The sequence below is a fragment of the Lissotriton helveticus genome, chromosome 9 (assembly GCF_964261635.1).
Source record: "Lissotriton helveticus chromosome 9, aLisHel1.1, whole genome shotgun sequence".
In the NCBI taxonomy this organism is placed as follows: domain Eukaryota; kingdom Metazoa; phylum Chordata; class Amphibia; order Caudata; family Salamandridae; genus Lissotriton; species Lissotriton helveticus.
This window is the reverse complement of record NC_136070.1, coordinates 13,890,397-13,905,847: the sequence shown is the minus strand read 5'-3', so window position 1 is coordinate 13,905,847 and position 15,451 is coordinate 13,890,397. Positions and strand designations below refer to the sequence as shown.

The 15,451-nt window shown below is 48.5% G+C and overlaps 1 protein-coding gene across 1 annotated transcript in view; it reads right to left on the bottom strand.

Moving 5' to 3' along the window:
* The window catches only part of SLC25A21 (solute carrier family 25 member 21), a 532,803-nt gene that overhangs the window by 99,301 nt on the left and 418,051 nt on the right, over nucleotides 1–15,451 (bottom strand). Inside the window, exon 7 of the mRNA XM_078661963.1 lies at nucleotides 8,515–8,581. Within this exon, the coding sequence (XP_078518089.1) occupies nucleotides 8,515–8,581 (67 nt within the window). The remainder of the gene's footprint in view (nucleotides 1–8,514; nucleotides 8,582–15,451) is intronic.

Here is a 15,451-nt window from a genome sequence, read left to right as displayed (position 1 = left end):
CGAGGAGAACCCCCAAGAAGATGGGTGACTCTCCCTGCCTTCAGCTGTGGGGGACGTGTGTTGGACCCGGCCTCGTGGCGTGGTCCCACCCCTCCCGCATGGCGGGCCCTGGACAACATCGACCCCTGCCCTCTCCCCTGAAGCTTCCCTCTCCAACCTTCCACGAGAGCCGCCACCCCTGGCGACCTCCGGCTCTCCCCCTCAGGAACACGGCGACCCATACTCGCCCCACTCTGCTGGTCCGGCCCCTACCCCGGGCCGCCATCTCAGGCCCAACTTCATCGTGGGCCCTCCACGTCCGGACCACGTGGCCTCGGCCCGACCTCGGCCGCGGCCCCAGCGAAGCCCCGACATCGAGGCACCAAGATCTGACCAGGTGGTAAAGCGGCCACTTAACGGATCAAGGAGGAGGGGAGTTTCGATGGCCCTCCAGCCGTCCCCGGACGCCTGGTTTCGATCACCCTCCGGCCTCCCTGGGCGCTGGCTTCACCCACCTGCTGGGTGTCTGGACACTCTCATCCCGGTCCCTCTGACCCCCAGGCGCGAGGGTCCGGACATCAAAGGACTCCAGACCTATATCTGGGGCAGCTCTGGAATGGGCCGGTTGTTGTACCCTGGAACTTCGGAGCCCTGCTGGCGCTGCCGCGGCCCGACCTCGCTGAAACCATCTTCGGAGCCCTGCTGGCGCTGCCGCGGCCCTACCTCGCTGAAACCATCTTCGGAGTCCTGCTGGCGCTGCCGCGGCCCGACCTCGCTGAAACCATCTTCGGAGCTCTGCTGGCGCTGCCGCGGCCCGACCTCGCTGAACCATCTTCGGAGCCCTGCTGACGACGTCGCGGCTCGACCTTGCGGAACCCCCCAGCTCGAGGATTGAGAGCTGAGCGTAGGGTATCCCCGTGCCAGGCTGGTACTAAGACTGTCCCGCTACCTTACTCCCCCAGTTACCGAGACATTAAGGATCCCTCGATCCGTTTGTATATCTATAACTAGGAGAACCTGCCTTGATTGCTGATAAAGACTATAAGAATCTATCCTCTTGTGCGGTGTCCATTTGTAGGGGTGTGATTGCTCGGCTGTAACGATTCTAGGAGAGGAACCTCACCCAGGAGGCCTCTCGACGGCGCTCGGCCAACTCCAGAAGGAGAGGTGGGTCTCGGGGTGGTCAGTCAGACAGCTTCTGCCTCCCCCTGGGATCACCTTTCTAACAAGGAGGATTAGGAGACAGGTTTTGCCTTGGTTGAGGGCTTGGAGGGCGTCATCCACGATGTGAAGGAGGGTGGTTTCCGAACCCGGATCGGAAGTCATCTGGAAGGTGGATGTTGGTGACGTGTAGGCTCACCTGCTGTTGCACACATTTCTTCTGAACTTTGGCTAGGAGTGGGATGTTATATATGGGTCTATAGTTCTGGAGGTCATTCTTGGCATGGGGCACACAAGGCAAGAGGCTGGCACTGGGACTGCGGAGGGAACGCTTGGCAGGATAAATGGCTCAGCGGGTTAAACTCTCCCCACTGACATCTGATTTGACTTCAAGGTTTGAGGTCAGTGCGATACAAGGCAACTCAGCCCTTGAGGTTGGTGAACTGAACCACTGCACACTGGGCAATAGCGTTACATTTTATTTACACTTAGGGACTGAAACACAGCATTAAACAAGTAATAATTGTTGTCACATATAGAAATACATTCTTAGACTCAAAAAACATAAAACACAGCCAGAAAGTAAGAAAGATGTCCTAAGTAGGAATGGGTACAGATGTAACCCACACTGAAGTGTGAGTACCTGTGGATTACAACCCCTATTTTCTTAAGCTTCTGCTACAAACCTTGCCACCTTTCCCGTCAGTTGTATGACAAAATACTGAGGGACAAAAATATCGCAAGATAGTGATATTGTGGCAAAAATATCGACAACACTGTACTGATTTTACATACTTTGTAAACTGCAAAAATATTTGAAAAATTATTGTGGAACAGAATATAGTAAAAAAAAAGGCCAATATATATATCATTGTATGCAATTTCTTTTATATAAGAAAGTTCAAAATATTATTATAATTAAAAATAAATATAAAATATTTGCCATTATTATTGTAAAAACGATATGTACTTTTAAAATAAAATCAATATGTAAATAATTTAAAATATACATTTAAAATATTAATAATAAAATAATAACATTAAAAACATATCAAAAGCCCATACCAAATATTATTAAAAAATATATTTAGTTAGCACAGAACCAATACAATTAAATATAATAGAAATAAAACATTACAAAACATGTACTTTTATATACATAAGTATATATACATATATATAATAAGTAAGTATATATATATTCATAAACACAAAAAAAGATTAAAAACTAAAATAAACATTAACAGTCAAAACTAAAGAATAGCTGGGAAATTGTTGGACACTAAGGCACCAATCACGAGTGTGGCAGTCAACGGACCGCCAGACTTGCGAGGGCACGGCGGTGGCGGTCTTCTGACCGTCCTATTATGATATGGGGAGTGGGAGCACCACACCCTCCGCAGTCCCCAGGAAACCACAGTTCCCTGGCAGAGTTGACGCGGTCAGGAGGCAGCAATATGCGTGGCGGGACCGCCACTGCTATGACAAAGGGGACCCTACAGGACATCCTGGTGCTTCAGGTCCTGTGGATGCACCCAGGGGGGCACAACATGTGCCCCCGTGTTCATGCACACCAGTTCCTGCATGGCATGAACATTTCAGTCCATGCCGGCAAGGAACTGTTTTTGGTGTTCCCATTGCAGTGCCCATTCAAAAATAAAGCCCACCAATAGGAAATCTAATCTGGCGGGCGGTCTGACCACGGCTTTGGCGGTGGAGCAGCGCAGCGGGTCTGGGGCCGCACCACCAAAGTCCTAATCAGGCCATAAGGAGTCAGATATGCTATTTTAACTCCAAAGTAAGCAACAGTAGGGAAAGTCTTGCACTTTGGAATGGTCAAACGTCCTACAACTACTCCAATGTAAACAAAAGCATGGAAAGTGTTAGATATTGGTGGAGTGTGGTTTTCTACTCCCACTCCGATTCAAGCAACAGTAGGGAAAGTCTTGGACATTCGAGGGATTGGATTTACTATTCACACTCCTAAACATTGAAAACAACCATTACAATCTAAAGCAAATTACAAATATTAAACATCTTTAAAATAAAAAAGTCCATTAAAGATAAATACAATTACTTTTTATTAATTATACAAGTGCTATATTGCAAAATAAATATAAATATACATAATTAAAAACATTTAAAATAACTATACTTTACTCCCTACTACCCAAACAACACCAACAAACAAGTAAAAGTAATTATAAAACTTAAAAATGAAACAATATTAATGTCAAATGAATTGTTAAATAAAATAATTAAAATGTAAATAAATGGCAAATATAACATTAATTTTCCAATTTTATAATTAAATAAACCGACTATCCATTTACTTAGCAATTAATAATTTAAATAAGATAAAAATGAATTAAAATTAATAAAAACAATAATTCATATGTTAAATAACATCCCACACGAATCCCCACCTACCCAACAACTCTATATTAAATTATTTAATTACTTATTCAATTTAAGGAAAATAAATGTCACATTAATAATTACAAACGATACTAAAATACAAAAAGAATCATACTACATCAAAATACCTCATAATAATACAATAACTAATATTAATTACAAAACAATATTTAAAAAAACTATATTATATGACAAAAACATGTTCTGAACCTTCGTTATTCTGTCCCATGATACTTTTGACACTATATTCTTGGATCACAATATTTTTCCTACCATATTTTGGCAGAATACCTCTACATACTACTGTAGATAGCTCGGTCACAAGGTGACGTGCTATATGGCGGCTCTGCTAAACTGCAGGTCATGAATTCTAATCACTGCAGGGCCGAGTCAGCCCTTCATCCTTCCGAGGACAGTAATTTGATAAATAAGTCGGTATTTGTGAAGCGCGAACTACTCACCCTTACAGGTCTCAAGGCGCTGGGGGCCGTTGTGGAAATTGAGCGAGCTATTGCCCAGAGTCACATGGTGCTGAGCTGAGCTGCCGCCGGAGCCGGGGATCGAACCCTGAACCCTGTGCTCTGAAGTCAGCTGCCCTGGCCGCTGCACCACACCTCTCCATGAGCATGCAGTAACAGTAACATCTGTGTGGCCCAAAGAGGTATATGAATGTCAAGTTACTACTATTACTGGTATGGTGGTCGCGATGACGTCAGAGCGGTGAGAGTATTGCCAACTTCCAGCAGTCTCGTTTTGGGGTGGAGGGGGCCCCTCGCCACACCCTGTTTTATGTCATTAGCCTTGGATTGTTATGTAAAGAGCAGGCTGGCCTGGGTGGACCGGGGGCACCTCACCCCCCCAGTGGTGTTTGCATTGAGCCCCGGAGTGTTATGTAAAGAGCAGGCTGGCACCTTTGCATGACATGCAAACACCACATTTGCCTCCAGAACAGAATCCGGCAGCGAGGGCAGCTCCCAACACTTCGGGCTCAGGTGACAGCGACTTCCGCTCTGGGAGTTCAGCCCTCACCTTGTGTGCGGTGAACACCACCTGGACACACCTGCATCTAGTGTGTGTGCACGTGTGTGGTTGTGTAATCCTTGTGAGCAGTGTGGGTGCAGGTGGGGAGCAAAGGAGTGCTGCACGTTGATTGTGTATGCCTTTTTGTGCAACCGAGGGGCCTCAGACGTCTCGGAAACGGGACAGACCGGCCTCTGGTCAGCAGTCCAGACCGCGATACAAAAGGGGATGATGGACGGAGCGTTTGAGCAAATCAAGCCCTCACCCCCAGTCAACTGATCTGGGTTTAATCCATCACCATTCTTTAGCTCACTCAGCCACCCCAGTTCAGACATGGCCATATGCAAATCAGTCTGACCCTGTGCCTCATGGGAACAGTCCAGCCCGAACTGCCAAGCCATGCCTTCCCTGGACCGGAAACAAGCATCCGGGGACCGGTTTCTGGCATTCCAGCCGTCTTCAGCCCGGCTATCTTGAATCCAGTGGCAAAGTGAGCAAGGGACTCACGTCTGGGCATATCCTGCCACACTTACGGCGGCCAAAAGCGGTAGGAAAGGGGGTGGTGATGGACGGAGCATCTGAACCAATCAAACACTCACCCCCAGTCAACAGATCTGGGTCCAGACCGCCTCATTATGATGCAACTGTGTTCGGTCGCATTCCGACATTTCCCTATGCGAGCATGTGTTACGGCTGTAAACCGGCAGTAGTACATGCTAATGTGAGGTGGTGTTAATCCCTGCACCCCCGGGGGGGGCACCATAGGAGGCCACAAAGGAAATGGGGCCCAGCAAGGGGGCCCCCAAACATGCTTTCCAACAGGGTTTCCATGTCGGAAAGGCCAGCATGGAAACCCTGCCGGAAACCGAGAATTATAAACCGGACGGCGTAAACAGCCGTCCATATGGATTAAGGGCCAGTTCCGGCTCCGTCGGAAGCCAGCTGGAATGACCGGCCAGTTTCAATTCCGACCGTCTGAATCAAAATCAGCCAGTTATAATTGAAACTGACAATGTCTGTCGTAAGGCCTCCAACCTGATACAAGTACTCACACAACCACTCACTCATCCATAGAGCCACTCGCACAGCCACACACTTACTCATACAGCCACTCACACAACCACTCACTCACCCATACAGCTATTTATACAACCAGTCACTCTCCCATATCGTCACTCACACAGCCACACACTCGCCCATACAGCTACTCACACAACCACTTATTCACCTATAAAGCCACACATCCACCAACACACTCACCAGTCTCTCAACATGGCCACTCACTCACCCGTACAAGCACTCACATACTCATTCACAAACCCACACAACCACTTAAATACCCATTCACACATCCATACCAGAACTCACACATCTGCACACTCACCCATAAAGCCATTCACACAATCACTCTCCAATACAGACACTGACACACCAACTCACTTAACCACACACCACTCAGCCACTCACTCATCCATACAGCCACTTACACAACCAGTCACTCACTTATACAACCATTCATACACCCACTCACCGATAGTCACTCACATAGCCACACACCCACCCATACAGCCACTCACACACCAATACAGGCACTCACACACCCACTCACCCAGTTACACAGTCACTCACATAACATAACACATGACTGTGTGTTAGAAGTAGTCAGTCATTCATAAAACTTTTATTCGGTTACATCTTAGCGAAACCATAAAAAGTACAAGGATAAAACACTACAATACATATAAAAAAATCACAATGTCAAAATACAATTAAAAACAGATGTAATTTAAATCCATTGCTAACAATAATTCATTGGCTAACTAAACAAGAGAATGGAGTAAACTGTAACACTCAACAATTACAGCACATTTTTAAACATGATTTTAGAAAACAAGCTACGCACTTAGCAGTATATTGTGAATCCAAAATCTGTAGGGCCAGATAAGCGGGCCAACATGTTCTCAGGCCCATTTTTCGCAGTAAGGGAATAATCCAGCGCTTGCGAGGGAGCTCATAGTATCTACAGAACAATATTACATGCATCGTAGACTGGGATGATATGCCGTCACAGGGACATTTTGTTGGATTAAGTGACCAGTCCTGCTCTTTTGGAAATGTAACTAGGCGACTGAAGGAATTAAATTGAAACCTAGTCAGTACATATTTTTCGTAAATAGTTAGATGGAATGTTAGGTATGGTTGGATACCCAAAGCGGTCTGGACTGATAGGATCTGTACGTTTGAGGGTTTACTTATTTCTTGAGAAAGACGGAGTTCCCTGAGATGAGTTAAGCATAGTTTTTTCAAGTCTTTCCTGGTGATGTCTGTCATCATGGAAGGTTCTAGAAAATAAGAAATACGATCCAAATCCTTAAGGAAGTTGGACACATACAGAAGCCATGGGATTTTACCCCAGTTTGCCAGGGCCAAACAATCAGTTATCAGTGAGCGGGTTAGATGGCATTGTGTTTTGGTCCAAATACGGTGCCACAGCAAGATCGGCTGGCATCTAATGATATCTATCAAATAATCAATGCCCAGCTCGATGTGGCAACCGTATGTTGGAGCACTTTGAGGTACTGCCAATAAGTATTTAAGAAACCCATTCTCAACCGTTTGAAGGGTATCGATGGGAGCGTAACCCCAAACCCCTGTTAGAAGTAGTATCCCTCATTAGTAGTACACCTAATGTACTAATTTAATTTTTGTAGTAGCTTGGTATATTTGTTTAACAATCAAACTCTTAGAAAAGACTTACACTCGCTGGATGATGTAATCAGTGATGTCATTAGCGATGTAATTAGCGATGTCACTGACCATGTCATGAGTGATGTAATATGTGAGGTCATAAGCAGTGCATTGTGGAGACATAAGTGAAAGTCAGATCAGGTAACTACAACTGCTGAATTTCACTTGTTTTGTATGAGTGAAGTCTGGGCCTAACTATAACGTCCCTTAAACCATAGTTTGTGACCATTTTGCTTGAATAAAATCATCACGCTAAAGAATCTGAGGCTCGAGTTTCCTTCTTTGAAACCCAAAGGTTGGTGAGACGAATTTTAGAGGATCGCCTCCTCACTCGAGCCCGCCGCCATCAAGCTGGCTGGGGGATCGGCGAACATTGTTGTCTGATATATATATATATATATATATATATATATATATCTTACAAACACTCCGATTAATTTCTCTCCAAAGAACAGAGCCCAATTCCATCGGCATGTCACCCGTGACAAAGGAGCTCGGCTACGAAACGCGTTGGGCAAGGATTTTCCATGTAACTAAATAAATTATCTTTAACCGCTTCCATGCTCATGACTGAGCCGCTCCGTCATGAGCCTCGGTTGAGCTGTGCTCATGACGGAGCGGTTCCGTCATGGCCTGCTCGGCGCGCCTGCGCGGTGCGAATTCCGCGCCTGCGCTGGATGTTCCATTGAGCGGGCGGGGCCATGACGGAACCGCTCCGTCATGAGCACAGCTCAACCGAGGCTCGTGACGGAGCGGCTCCGTCACGAGCATGCGAGCGCCGCTCGGCCCCCCTAGCGCTGCGACGGAATTGCCGCCGCAGCGAAGGGGTTAAATCACGCCGATGGAATTGGCCTCGTTTCTTTGGAGAGAAATTATCCGGAGTGTGTGTCATTTGAGAGGTTTGCTACCTCACCGGAGCCCGCCGCCATTAAAGAGGCAGAGGAAACGCGACCATTACGATATATATATATATATACTGAAATTTAGCAGTGATGGTAATTAGCGTTGCGTGGTGAGGGTTTGATTTATAGTTACCTTAGGGCACAAGTTATAGTTACTTGAGATAGCTAGAACTGCTGGATTTCTATGGTTTTGTTTGTGTATAATCTGAACCTAACTATAACGCCCCCGGTCGTGACCTTGATTTTTTAAGTGATTTCTACGTTCCTTACCGTCTCAGACCCTTACCTTCACAGCTCGCTTTGGGGTCTCCGCCAGGATCGGGGGGAGGATTCCTTTGTAGAAACCAAATATCCTATGAAAGGAATGAAGAGCGGTCAGTCGAACAGAACCATTGAAATGATAGAAACAATGAACATTGGCTAATCCCTGCTGGCAAAGGTTACTTTTAAATAGGACCACAGTGCAGTGAGCAGAAAGTGCACTAGTGGCGCCCACCTCAGATGTCACTCACACGTGGGCTGCACTGTGTCGTGCCCACAGGATAGCACTAGGACCCTGGAGCCCAGGGTCAGGGGGACAAGGACACTGGACACCACATCCGGTCAAGGGGCGGAGGTCAGGGCACTCTCCAGCAGGACTTGGGCGTGGGAGGTCAGGGGATCAGGAGCGCGCCCTATAATGCCACAAGATTGTATGCATGCCAATAAAGAAACGCAGAGATCACCTTACCGTCTCCTGTGTGCTCTATGAACAGCCCGACGTGACAACTGGCGACGAAGGCGGCGACATCGACCAGCGTGACGGTCGTGTGCATCTCGTCGAGACCGTGGTTTGTGCCCAGGAGAAGAAAGCGCCGAGAAGACAGTGCGCCGAGGAAAGGAAGCGCAGCGACGCGGGAGCCCACCCCGGCCGCTGCGAGGAAAGACTGCCGGTAAGCGCTGTGCACTGAAGCGCGAGGGGAAGAGAAACTTGCAGCGTCTGCCGTGAGCTCTCGCGAGAGTCCGAGAGTCTCGGCGGCCATCTTAAGGGCAGGCGAGAGAGCCAATCGGCGCGCGAGGAAGGTCCGGCGGCCATCTTGGAGTCAGGCGATATTCCGATTGGCCGCGAAGCACCACGTGACCCTCGGCGGTCATTTTGAAAGCAGGCAAAAGCAGCCAATAAGAAGAGAGATTAGCTCGGTGGCCATTTTGAGGCCAGGAAAAATAGATCTGCCCAGGAAAGGGCTGATTATTCTAAAGGCAAAAGAAACAAGCACAGATAAAAGCAAAGGAGAAACAACAAAGAGAAAGGAATAAAGAATAAAGGCAGGAAAAAGAAGGAAAAAGAAGAGAAAGGTCAAAAGAAAGAAGAAAGACAGGAGAGAATAGAAGAGTGCCGGAAGAGCACGGAGAATAGAAGAGTGCCAAGTGGAGCACTGGAAACCGCAAAAGAGTGCCAGGAAGAGCACCGAAAAGAAGAGACAGCACAGGAAATAGACAAAGAGTGCCAGGAAGAGCACAGAACACAGGAAATAGACAAAGGAAACAACAGAAAGCGAGGAGAAATGGCAGACCCAAAACCAAGTGCGCAATACAGAAGACCACTGCCATTCAGCCTATCTGAACCGCAAACAGGGATAAGATGGGAGAAATGGCTTCGGCGTTTTGAAAACTATGCTGACGCAACAGATGTCACGGAGGCCAAGATGAAAGGACTATTCCTGAACTATGTGGGCGATGAGGTCGAGGATCTGTTGGTAACGCTGCCAGCCGCGGACATTGACACCTATGACAAGCTAACAAAGTGCCTGACGGAAAAGTTTGATCCGCAAAGAAATGTCGACTTCGAGAGATACAGTTTCACGGTTGCCTTCCAACAAGCTGAGGAATCACTAGACGACTTCGCAACGAGGTTGAGGAAACTAGTGACTCACTGTGCATTCGACAAATTTGACAACGAGCAGGCCATAAGACTACTGATTATCGCAGGCTGTCGGGACATAGAATTACGAACAAGAATATTGAAAGAACCGATAACATTGGAGAGCATCCTCGCACTAGGGAGGGCGGAGGCACGAGCAACAGCACACGCGAAAGAAATGGAACGTGGCAAAGGAAGAGGTGGAGAACAAATAAATAGGATGGCGAGCAACAACAACAAAACAGGAAACTGGAGACAAGACAGAGGCGGCCAGACAGGGAGGAAGCAACAAGAAGAAACGTGCTACAGATGCGGACTAGAGTTCCCACACAGAGGTGGCCCATGCCCAGCGTTTGGCCAGACGTGCCGAAAATGCAACGGACGAGATCATTACGCAAGTGTATGTCAAGGGGCACAGTTTAGAAATGACCGTGGAAGAACAAGTAGAGGGAGGATGTCGACGCGCAGACACATCAGACATGTCGAGACAGGAGTGAGGAGTTCGTCCGCAGAATCCAGGGACGAGGAAGGAGAAGAAAAAACGGAGCGGCTATACCTCATGACAGAGGTCAACACCGACTCAGAAGATGAGGAAGAAGAGTGTGATGAAGTAATATGCCTGGTGGACAAAAAGAAAATAAAGAAAACGGAGTCCGTCACAATAAAAGTGGGGCCACACGACACCACGTTTGTGTTGGACAGTGGCGCAACGTGCAATATCATGTGCGTCTCTGAATACGAGAAGATGAAAGTGAAACCGACGCTGAAGCCGTCTAGAGTGAAAGTATTCACATGGGGGGCAAAGCGACCGGTGATCAACTTGGGGAAATTCAAGGAGGAATTAAGATACAAGGATCAAAGATTAACGGAACAGATACACGTGCTTCAAGGAGACATCCCAGCGCCATGCTTGTTGAGCAACGTCACGGCACAAGTAATGGGGCTGATGGAAATGACGTATCAGATGTCGGACAGAAAAACAAACATTCTAAAGGAATATCCCAAACTGATAGAAGGGTTAGGGAAGCTGAAAGGACGGCAAATAACGCTACACATAGATGAAACAATAAGACCAGTCGCGCAACATCACAGAAGGGTGCCCATACACCTACAGCCACAAGTCGAGGAAGAGCTGGAGGCCTTACTAAAACAGGACATCATAGAACGAGCAGATGGACCGACACCATGGGTGTCACCAATAGTGGCCGTCCCAAAAAAGGACAAATCAAAAATAAGAATATGCGTGGACATGAGGATCCCTAACAAGGCAATTGAGCGTGAGCGACACCCTGGCCCACATCTAGACGACATGATTAGCTGTCTCACAGGCACGAGAAAATTCTCGAAACTGGACCTATGCAAGGGGTACCACCAACTGGAACTAGACCCCCAGTCGCGATACATCACGACGTTCTCCACCCACCTCGGACTATTCAGGTACAAACGATTGAGTTTCGGGATCTCGTCGGCCGCAGAAATATTTCAGGAGACAATTTGTCAAGTCATCAGGCCGGTCAAGAACAGTTTGAACTACAGCGATGATATCCTGGTGTTCGGCAAGTCGGATGAAGAACATGACAAGGCCTTGAGGGAGGTATGCTCACACCTAGAGGAAGCAGGTCTAACGCTAAATAAAGAAAAATGCGAACTGGGGCGGAACGAGCTAGTGTTCTTCGGTCACATATTTTCCAAAAAAGGCATGCGGCCAGACTGCAGCAAGGTAGAGACGTTAGAAAAAGCAAAGAAGCCCACGGACGTGGCAGAAGTGAGATCGTTTCTAGGGCTGGCAAGTTACTGTGCACGCTACATCAAAGACTTTGCCACCGTCAGCACGCCACTGAGAGAGCTGACGAAACAAGGACAAAAGTTTCAGTGGACCAGCGAGTGTGACAAAGGGTTTGAAGAGATAAGAAGAGCGGTGACAGCAGTGGATCATTTGGCCTACTTCGACCCGAAGTTATGCACAGAGCTGACAGTGGATGCAAGCCCCGTGGGGCTGGGAGCGATTTTAGCGCAACATCAGCCCGGGAGAGATTCTCCAAGACACATTGTCGCGTATGGGAGCAAGAGTCTGACAGACGTTGAAAGGGGATATTCACAACCCGAAAAAGAGAGCCTGGCAGTGGTGTGGGCCTGTGAACATTACCACATGTTCGTGTACGGGAAACCGTTCACGATTGTGACTGACCATCAGGCTTTGATAACAATTTATGGCAACCCGAATGCTAAGATACCGCCAAGAATAGAAAGGTGGGGAATAAGACTCATGGACTACAATTTCAAAATTATCCACAAGCCAGGAAAAGAGCAAAACCCAGCAGACTATGTGTCAAGGCACCCCCTGCCGCAAAAGTCACGAGCGACCACAATGGCAGAAGAGTACTTGAACTTCGCACTAAAACTCAGTACACCGGCGACAATAACAGAGAGTGAACTAAACGAAGAAACAAAACAGGACGCCACCATGCAGGAGGCAATGAGAATTAACAGGGCGCAACGATGGAGACACGTAAACAATCACATGTGCGTAGGAAAAGGAATAGACAAGGAAGAACTGCTGGCCTTCAAGAGAATAAACGAGGAGCTGTCCGAATGCGAACACGGGACAATAATGAGAGGCACCAGGATAGTGATGCCCCAAACGCTAAGAAAAAGAACAGTGGATTTGGCACACGAATCACACCGAGGCATGGTGGCCACGAAAAAGATGCTCCGGGAAAAAGTGTGGTTCCCGGGACTCGATAGCATGGTGGAAGAGATGGTGACAAAGTGCCACGTATGTCAAATAACAGGACCACTGTCAAAACCAGAACCCCTTCAAATGTCCCCGCTACCACAGGCGGTGTGGACCGAGCTGGCAGCAGACTTCTACGGGCCGCTAGAAACAGGAAACTATTTTCTGGTTGTGATAGATGAGTACTCAAGATTTCCCCTAGTGACGACAGTGTCGTCAACATCGGCGAACGCAACGCTACCAGTGCTAGATGACATGTTTGCAGCATGGGGCTCGCCACAGACATTGAAAACAGACAATGGCCCACCGTTCTCAGGGGAAGAATTTAAAAGATTCATAGCGTACCTAGGCATACGCCACAGACGAATAACGCCGCTGTGGCCACAAGCAAATGGGATGGCTAAGCGGTTCATGGGGACCATCAAAAAGGCGGTACAAAGAGCAAAACTGACTCAAATCTCGATCGGGCAAGCCCTGTGCCAGGTACTCAGGGACTATCGGAATACACCACACAGTTCCACAGGGAAGTGCCCGGCGGAACTGGTACTAGGGCGAGTGAGCAGAACAATACTGCCGCAGAGGAAGGAAGGAGAAAAAGCAGAACAGAAAGAAATTGCCATCAGAGACAAGGGACAGAAAGCAAAAATGAAAGAATACGCCGATCAAAAAAGACATGCCACGCCTCACAAGTTAGAGGAAGGAGACATGGTGTATATGAAACAGCGGCAGGTGAGGAAGTCAGACAGCGCGTTCGCAAAGGATCCGCTAAAGGTGGTGAAAGTGAACGGGCCCATGATCACGGCTGCTGCTGGCCAACACCAGGTCACAAGAAACAGCTCCCACTTTAAAGAGGTGAAAAGGGAAGAAGAAGGAGACACGCCAAAGAACGAACAGACCAGAGAGATGTGGCAGGAAGATCCATCACCCGCCTTCGGAGAACAGCGACCAAGGCGAGAATGCAAAAAGACCAAGAGACTAATCGAAGAGATGTGAGGGGACTATCACTACACACCTCTCTCTCTCTCTCTCTCTCTCTCTCTCTCTCTCTCTCTCTCTCTATCATGAATCACGAGGACAAGACATTTTGTTTGCAACAAGGGGGGAGATGTCGTGCCCACAGGATAGCACTAGGACCCTGGAGCCCAGGGTCAGGGGGACAAGGACACCGGACACCACATCCGGTCAAGGGGCGGAGGTCAGGGCACTCTCCAGCAGGACGTGGGAGGTCAGGGGATCAGGAGCGCGCCCTATAATGCCACAAGATTGTATGCATGCCAATAAAGAAACGCACAAATCACCTTACCGTCTCCTGTGTGCTCTATGAACAGCCCGACGTGACACACTGTGCATTTACACCCCCACGTGAGGGGCCTCAGCGCTGCACTGAAGCCATGGACTGCTTCACACCCTGAACCTGCAGCCACCAAATGCCAACGTAAACTCTTCTGAAAGATTGAAAACCCAACCTGTAACGCCATCTGAGGCACGACAGGGGGCGCTGAGGCGCTCACAAGGCAGTCGTGCACAATGCGTGTGAAATGAAACACACTATTTAATGAAAAGCTTGAGGACAGTAGCACGGAGCTGCTATGCTTTCTGCTCACGCTCACGCGGTTCACCGGGTGAGCCCAGCACCTGAGGTGGGATTTGCAGAATCCAGCTTGCTGAGATAAAACGGCACTGGTTCGTTACTTTTTGAAGATCATTTGTGCACTTCCCATGTGCTCACCCATCCCCCACCTGCATCTTAGTAAACACTTAGCCAGGTGACGTCTGCAGGAGGGTGTTCCTGTGCGTACTGCCTCACCTCGGAGCTTGCCTCATTGGTCTTAGGGTGGTGCACCTGTCGATGGGAAGGGGGGCGTGGGGGAGTGTGGAGGGCGGAGGAGGGGACTACCGCCCCAGGCGGCACGAGTTTTGGGGCCAACTGTTATGATTTGACGAGCCTGTTGATGATGAAGGACGCAAGCCAGGATTTGTCGAGTTTGGGAGCTGGCCTGCTGCCCAAAGTATGGTCTTTTGAAAAGTAATGGAGACATTTCTCAGTCTCCCACCTCTGGACCCCAAAAGCAGCCCCCAGCCTACCGGACATCACCGCCACAAACCCCTCTCCTGCATCCTCCTCAACATGGGCTCCCTACACAAGCATGCCATAAAAATATGGGACTTTGTCAACACCCACGCGCCCGAAATCGCCTTCCTCACAGAAACCTGGACCGACACCGGCTCAGCGCCCAACATCGCCACCACCATTCCAGATGGATACAAGAACATGCGGAAAGACCGCCCCACCCACCCAGGAGGAGGCATCACCATCTCCACAAATGCACCCTCCGCATAACAACCACCAGTCCGGACGACACTACGACCCTCAGGGAGCAACTCAACTTGCAGATCTAGAGCAACCCTAAAACGGCCCTCCGTAGAACCCTCATATACAGGCCGTCTAGCCACGCGCTCCTTCTACCAGCATCATTGTCGACCTCAGCGCACCCTTAGCCCTTGCCTCCGCTGACTACATCCTACTCGGAGACCTAAACTTCCACCTGGACAACCACGACGACCCTAACACTATCCTCCTAGAGAACG